Below are 8,586 nucleotides of genomic sequence, written 5' to 3' on the forward strand. Positions count from 1 at the left end.
TATTTTTTCATCTTTGTAATCCAATATTTATATTCCTCTAAATAATTAAGCGAAATTATTTTTGAACACTTAGCTAAACAAAAAAATTCAGTCTGGCTTCCTAATAATGGTTGTTCACATATTTCAGTGGGCATTGAAAAGATTTAGTGCAGTTTATATTAGCTCATCTACTGTATGTTTGAAGCAATCTACATGTAGGTTTTGGACTAGTCTGTTGCAACAAGGAGTAAGAATGACGGATCTCGTAAGTAATGTAATATGCTATCACTGAGAAATATGCTGTGTAAATTTATTGTGCTTTATTAATGGTTTCTTTTATTATTACATTCACAATGTTTAAAGATCTGAATTTAAAAAAATCAACATTTTGCACAAGTGTTTACAAAATATACTATACAACATACATAATATATAATTGCTTATATTAGTTTTCTTTAAAATGTTCAATTTGCATAGTCAGATGAGTATTCAAAAATATAAACACAGTCACTGACAGAAGCACAATAAATAAGAGCTAGAAATCAAATATTAAACTATGCATACCTTCTTCAATGGGTTCATACTTCAAAATAATTTCTAAGGCAGTTGTTTCACAAGCTTCAGTTTCATATTGTTCTTTTCTGAGAAATTCAATGAGCTGGGTGTCATCTAGAATTTTGCAGTTTGGAGAGTAAGCACGGAAAATTTCACGAAGTTCAGGTTTGTGTACAATAGTTCGATAAATTGCCCTGAAGTCTTCTATGTTAATCGTATGTGCCTTCCGTTTGTCAACTGTTTTCTGGAAAAAAAAAAAAAAAAATCAAAACAGTTAATATAAAGATATGCAATGATACAAAGATACACACAAAACACTCTTATAACTGATCGTAAGAGCGAGAACAATAAAGAAAATCTCAGGCAACAGTGACTGCAATGCAGTATCAACTTATATTCTTCTACTTCTATATGCAACTTTTAGAAATGACTTTGTGTGTTAAAAATTTTTTATGCAAATTAAAATGTACCATATGACATAATTAGCACCTAAGTAATTACAATAAATTTCTATATAACGCATATGCAATATTAAACCGCATTATAAAAAACCTCTAAAAAGCTGTGCAGTAAAATATATCTGCAGCATAAAAATTATTATGTAGAAAATATGTTTAATATAATACCTCTCCAACAGCAATTTAAACCATATTGTAAATACTGTCAGTTAATTTGACATACAACACACAGCAAACAGTAATCTAAAAAAATGAAATAAGTATGACCAAATTGTCATGAGATCCAAGGCTTTCAATATATCAACACTATTAAAGTTTGGAGACAAGATACTTTATAATAACCTATGACATTGTGTTCTATTCTTAACAAGCCAGAATGTTTAACTCAGATTAATTATTCACACATTCAGAATTCTTATACTGTAAACTTGTTTTCATAGAGCTTACAAAATGTTAACACATTAATTAATTTCAGTGTTTCAGTATAAAAGCCACTAGAAAAATCAAAAGGGCAAGAGAATTTCAGTAGAATAATACTTTTTTACCGTTCCTGCCATTTACATTTTTCTCAGGCTTAACAATTTTACTTATCCTTTAAAATTTTCTACACGAAATACGTAATTGTGCATATGAAATATAGATATTTCTAACATTTTAGCTTCTATTATTCTTAAAAGTTGCCAAATTAAGAGAAACTTTGGAAATTTACTGAAAAGTTTACTCACAACTATCATAAATAAATGGCAATCCATTACCTTATTATCACTGTAAGCTGATCAAAATTCATAATTTTTGGTTCTTTAAACTGAGACTACCAAAGAGGCTAAACTTCAGCATCTAATAGCATGGCACCTACTATGGTTAGTATAGCTTCCCCAAAAGTGTCCATAAACATGAAATGGCTTACTTGAGCTCTGGCTGCTCTTTGATGAAGACTTTGATTACTACTAATTTAGATTAGTTTTGAAAAGATACCATAAAAACTAAAAGCTTAATAATACATTACCAGCTTCTTCCTATGCAGTACAGTTTCTACTAAGAGATGTCTGAATAAGTACAACAATAAAAGTAAGAATACATTAAATAAGTACAAAACAAGTACAAAAGTAAATTTCATGAGAAGTTCTAGCCAACAATTTTACAAATCAGTACTTGAGTATTTGCTTTGACTTTGTGAAAGAGTATTGCAATGATCATTTTTAAGAGAAATCACCAGCAAGAAAATAATTCAATACAAAATGCTAATAATATGCATTTCATTACTGCTTGAGAAATCCCACATCTAAGGTTGATATCCTCAATCTAATTTTTAACATCTTAAGAAAACTTCAAATTTACTCATAACTGTTAAATAGAAAAAGGAAATACCAACTTATTTTGCAATTAAACAATCTATCAGGACTCAGGAGACATTCACTTAGGTATTGGCACAAAGTGAAGCTGGAAAAAAAATTAAATTTTCTACCTCAGTTACCTTTTGATGAAATACAGGCAATAATACTACACAGGAGAGCTTTTCAAATTAAAGTTATGAAAATCATGTCGATATAAAAAAAAGATTGTTATAAAATTTGTTTGTAGATTTTTATTTTTCTTATTTTTAGTAATGTACATCAAATATTTGCTATTCAGAAAAAGAAGTATCTTGACAAAGACTCAGTCTTGGGAGGAATTATATGAAAATGTATTATTCCTTAAGAATCTTAATGTTCATAATTCTGATATTGCTCAAAGGATCATTATAGTAAAATAAATTCAAAGAGAGTAGACAAGAAAAAAGCAAATTATTCTTTAAAAACTATGTTTTCTATAAAATTGATTTCATCACGTATAACCATTTGATTAACTATTGTTGGATAGTTACTGACAATGATGCCAGTAAGATTTCCTTCCAGACTGTTTTGCTTTTTTACATAGTGTTATACTGATGAACAATTTGAACCCCAAAACTACTGAATATACTCAAATCTCTCTCACATAGCAAAGAATACCTAACAGTACTGCTACAAATAACTAGATCAGACTGTTGAGTATATTATATTGTTAAATACAACTAGATCAGACTTGTTCTATGCAGGTCACTTCCTCAAATAATTGCTTTCTTCTCTACCCACAATTGATCATCTCTCTCAAATTTCTGTCAGAAAGCAAAATAGGTGGAAAATACAGGAAACAATGAGAAATAGTTTCAAGTTCTCATGAGATTCTCAAGGTTGGCAATTCTCTCAATGCAGTGCAAGTTCAAAAACCACAGGCAGCCTCTTGAGCAAGCGTTGAGTTCAAGCTGCCAGTTTTACCTTGTCTCAACAAGGCAGAGAACAATGAGAGAGGAACAAGATACTTAATGTCTTCCCTCTGCCTGCCTGCCTGCTTGCTTGTCAGCATGATGTGATCTAGAAGTTTCTGACTTGCCATAGTTAATTCTCTGTCGAATCTGGACAGAATCAGCCAGCTGGTAACAAAATTCTCAAAGAAATCTCATATATATCTAGCCACTTGGCTTCATTCCCTCAGGAAAACAGCTTTACCAAACAGCTATTTTTGGTAAAAAAAAAATGGGCTAAAAGGAAAAATCACACATCTTTTGAGTAATTACTAGAGAGGACCTGAAGAACATGAAAGCCCAGTATGTCCAAAGGCACTCAATTTTGCAGTATTTGCTCACTGGAACTGCATCCATTTGATGGTGGTTTGCTTACCCACACTAAATTAACTTATTATTAAGTCCAGTTTCTAGCTGTATCATGTAACCTTCATAGGAATCTCTTAAATGTTGCTATATCTCAAGGCCACATCCTTTCCCAGGAGTTAGAGTGCAATTCCCATCCATTCAGGCATACCTCTTCAATACTTCAGAGGAGAGTTATAGCGGAAAATTGAATGCACAAGTGTGCTGGATCTATATTGACCTGAAGCCTGAGTAGATCAGATAACTCCATATTGTCCTCCTGGCAAAAGCATTTTTAGGAAGTCATTCTAATGGCTCTGCCCAGCATCAGACAGGCATGTCTGGTCTTGTTAGCTTGATCACAGAAGCAGCTGGATGGGATGAAACCAGAATGTTTTAATTTTTCTCAAGTGAGGCCATGTTACAAAAAAGTTGGGAATCAAGACCTACATAGTTTCTATCACCCTACACTATTTTGCTGTGGTGAAGAAATGGTGTTACTTGGGTGTCAGTCTCTTCTCCCAAGTACCAAGGGATAGGACAAGACGAAATGGCCTCAAGTTGCGCTAGGGGAGGTTTAAATTGGATATTAGGAAAAAATTCTTCGCCAAAAGGGTTATTAAGCATTGGAACAGGCTGCCCAGGGAAGTGGTTAAGTCACCATCCCTGGAGGTATTTAAAAGACGTGTAGATGTGGCGCTTAGGGACATGGTTTAATTCTGGACTTGGCAGTGTTAGGTTAAAAGCTGGACTCGATGATCTTAAAAGTCTTTTCCCACCTAAATCATTCTATGATTCTATTCTATGATTCTAATGCAACCGCTCAGTTATCTATTTTACACAGAAACAAATGACCTGGACAAGGCAAATTATTTGCTTACTTTGCACACCCCACTAGCATGAAATTCACTTCTCAAAACATTAATTTTAAAAAGTCAGTAAATATAAGATACGTATGTAACTGGACTTCTAAACGCATTTAATTGCTTAATCCACATATTCCTCACCTTGAAAACATGTTTTACATGTGTGAAATCAAAAGGCATTTGCAGTTTTTCAAGCAGCTTCATTGTGCTGTCTAAATCAATCTTCCCAGTCCTGAACTCATTCTGAATGATGGACAAAAACCACGTATGAGAGATCAGGTTAAGGAAACTTCTGGCCCCTGTCATTGCCTTTTAATAAGGGGAAGAGAGGGAGAAGTTTAATTTTTTTAAACCTGAAAAGCTTGCACTTTGCTTTTCTCATACTCTAGAACATCCTTGTCTTCTGATTTCTGAGAATGCGGCAGGCTCTGAGGCACACAAGAAGATATTTTTGCCCGTCACCCAGAGACTCTGAGGGCAAAGGTGACAAAAAGGGCCAGAGAAAGAGAAGGGTGTGAAAGAAAACAAGGGGTGGTCAGGGTGAAGAAAGGGGCACGGTGCGAAGAGGGAAACGTGGGCAGGCGGAAGGGATTCTGCAGCTGTGGGGAATGGCGGGAAGAAGAGCGCCCACAGCAAGCGTCATCGAGGTGAGTGCGCCCAGCATTGCGCCCAGCCAGCCTCAGCCAGCCCTGACTGGACCAGCGCAGACCAGACTGGACTGGGTGCCCCAGGTCCTCCCCTGCCACCCACCTGGGGGGCCCCATGTGTGCACAGGCCAGGCCCAGGCCTGGGGGGGAAGGAGGCACGCAGGGGGAGGTCACACAACAGCAGTTGTCGCAGGGCAGGGAGATACGAGGAGGAGGAGGAGGAGGAAGTAGAGCAGTGAAAGGAGGAGGAGGTAAAGCAGGAGGAGGATATCTGTTCTCCTCCATGGCGGCTCTGCATCGCCTGCTCCGGTCTCTTCACTGCAGTGGCATTGGCAGCATTTGGCAGGACATCACCTAGGCTTGCTCCAGTTCCCTGCGGGGCCCTTTCCCTACCCTCGCACCCCTGCACCCTCTCGGCACAGCCCCCAGCCTTGGCCCCCCACCAGCGTTGCCCCGGTGCCACCGTGAGGTCACAAACTGCGGGCCCCCAGCACAGGCCCTTTCCCGCCACCGCTACCCCCCCACCGACACCATCTTGTGCCTTTTCCCTCCAGCACAACGCGGCCCACATGCCCTCCCCTCACTGCAGCCTCCCACCTTTTGGATAGCCCTCACTCCCAGCATGTGCGCGAGGCAGGAGCTGTGTGAGCCAGAGAAGGTGTCTCTCATTTGCAGCCTACTGCACCAGTCTCCTCCTGGGGAGTTCGGGCAGGTTGTTCGAGATCTCTCTGCTCTGGTCCAAGATGACAAGCTGGTGAGGCAGGAGGCTGCCCGCGTGGGGGCTTGTCACAACAAGAACAACCTCACTCCCATCCAAATAAACGGGCGCACTGTGCTACTGACCCGCTACAACGACTTAGGGGGAAACCGCTTCTTCGACCCTCAGGACAAATTCTCTTTCGAGTTTGACCACCTGCGTGGGGTAACCAGCAAACCCCAGCTGCACGGTGTGATGCTAGATGAGGGGGAGCTGTGGCGAGAGGCCCTCCACAAGGGCTTGAAGGCCTACGTGAGCTGCCACTTTCCTGCAGGGAACTGCTGCGTGTTCAAAAAAAGCCTGGGGAAGAGGCAGCTGTTTGGGGCCTGCATTGAGGCTCATCAGTACCAGCCTTCAAATCACTGGAACAGCCTCTGGAAGTCAGACTGGACTTTTGCCCTGACTCCATTTACCACTCAGGTTACAGGGATGGTTCTCCTCCAGATACACTACTTCAGAAATGCCAACCTCCATGTAACCGTCAGCAAGTCTGTGAGTGAGACTTTAAATGTGATAGATCAAAGACAGTTTGCCACAGATTTTGTGAAATTTTTGAAAGCTGAGGACACCAAGTTTCATATTGCCATTCTGGAAAACATTCAAGCTTTGTCAGAGGATATATGGGGGAAAAATCTGCGGAGGAAACTCCCTGTTACTCGCACTTTTATGAACTGGAATAAACTATTGAATGATCAGTATCTGAACACCAATGTCTCCAATACAGAAGTGCCTCCATGCTTACTGAAACACAGTGATATGGTGGCCTAAATAAAAAATAAAAAAAGAAGAAAAAGACAAAATGGTGGTGGTTAGTTGATTTATTTCTGGATTACTCAGGAGAGTGCAAGAACTGTCACCAGTCAATCACCACTTTGAAAATAATTCAGGTCTGTAGTGACTGAAAATAAGTTGCTGTATTTTTTTTTTCTTCATGTACTTTTCAACTGCTTCTAGAGGTACTAGTAACGGTCAAAATGACAAAGGCAGTACAGTGCTACAGGTAAGCCAGCAAGCAAACTCTTACTTTCCTTTGTAATTTTACCCAATATTATATTTACTTATGTAACTTCATACTATATGTAGGATAAAGAAAACAGTAAGGTAGGTTGGCAAAGATATTAAGGCATTATTTCTAGATTTTTTCATTGATACTGAAACCCAGGAAATTCAGCCTTCAGGCTTTGCTTGTGCACACCTCTCTGTATGCACAAGAGACATCCCTAACATAGTCACATGAACAAAGGGAGACCAGTACACAGGAGAAATAGATTTCTTATAGCTAGTGCAGAAGATATTTCAGGACTGACCAGGGATGTATGCTGGGTTTTGCAGCATTACAGAATAAAGCAATGCTACCTCCCTTCTCCCAGTGTTTATTACAAATACCAAAGGATTGTATGTGATTTTGTTTTACTTTCAAACTATGGCAGTGATGCTTTGCTAATGTTTATTACAATAAATGAAATGCCTACCACACTTGCTGTTTTCTCTAAACATACCTTTTAATTAGAGTTTTATCAGAAACAAAGTTTAATTTCAAGCAGTAATGTAAACACTAAACTTTCTAAAAATATTGATGGGAACATTTAAACATTATTCTTACAAATATTAGATGTTTTTAATGTAAGCATAAGATTTTACTTTTGTTCATCACTGCTGGTGGCAATTACATTGTCACATGGGTTGAACATGCCCTTTTGTAAGTACTGATCAGTGGCTTTATAGCTTCACTGCTCAGACTAACCATGATTGCTTTCATTGTCTTTGTTTTAAAATGTAGTAAAGAACTATATATTGTTATGGTTTGGGGGATAACAAACATTGTGCGAAAATGCCATCTTGAGATTACTCTTCTGATACAAAATGAAGATTTTGCATCTGTACTCACACCTGATTTGAGAGGTTCCTTACCCTATACGTCTGGATATGATAATTAATTACCCAGAGAAACCAATAACAAACAGGTGCCTAATATAAAACCCATCATTCTACATCATTCTGTATTGTTGATGACAAAGTCATATGCTCAATTTTTATTAATAAGCATACTAATTTACAAAGCCTTATTGCAGAAGATGAGGTTGTGGTGTTGCTAATATTTGCATGAAACTGAAATAAATAATTCCTTTGATATATACTGATTTCCTTCAGATTTGCATTGACTAGAGCACATTTTTCATCTGGTTGTTCATCTTTATGGTCACCCAGCACAAAGATTCTGGGAGCGTTGTACTAATTTATGTGGAGAAAGGCACTCATCATGCGGGGTTTCCTTCCCACAAGCAGAAAGCAGACTGCTACCCTTGTAACAACGTCCCTTGACAATGCCTTTTACAGACGCCCATTTGTTAGAGAATCTGCACCATGCACTTGAAAAGGGAGAAGGATGAAGCATGGATAGCATTTTCTGTGCTCCTTCGGTTCTTCACAGAAAGCTGCATTACCTATGGGTCATCCTCTTTTCACCCCACAGCTGCTACTGAGATCTGTCCAACACCAGTCCAGCCCTTTTAGTGCCTATGTTGCTGCTGGATACCATTCAATGAGAAAGCAGCTGTCTTTACATGGTATTTGTTTGAATATGGGATTATTTCTTTATTGAAAGCAAGAGTAATTGTTTTAAAACTGTGATACAACCCAGGGCTGCTATAATGAA

The 8,586-nt window shown here is 38.3% G+C and overlaps 1 protein-coding gene across 1 annotated transcript; it reads left to right on the forward strand.

Moving 5' to 3' along the window:
* Window positions 1–5,795: 5,795 nt before the first annotated feature.
* CAPZA3 (capping actin protein of muscle Z-line subunit alpha 3) lies at window positions 5,796–6,698 on the forward strand. Its single transcript, XM_030041388.1, has one exon. It carries the CDS (start codon window positions 5,796–5,798, stop codon window positions 6,696–6,698), a length of 903 nt encoding a protein of 300 aa, XP_029897248.1.
* Window positions 6,699–8,586: the final 1,888 nt, after the last annotated feature.

This window comes from Aquila chrysaetos, chromosome 17 (genome assembly GCF_900496995.4).
Source record: "Aquila chrysaetos chrysaetos chromosome 17, bAquChr1.4, whole genome shotgun sequence".
In the NCBI taxonomy this organism is placed as follows: Eukaryota; Metazoa; Chordata; class Aves; order Accipitriformes; family Accipitridae; genus Aquila; species Aquila chrysaetos.

Excerpts from the sequence above, each read along its gene's own strand:
- CAPZA3 (XM_030041388.1), top strand. The coding sequence starts at position 5,796 with ATGTGCGCGAGGCAGGAGCTGTGTGAGCCAGAGAAGGTGTCTCTCATT.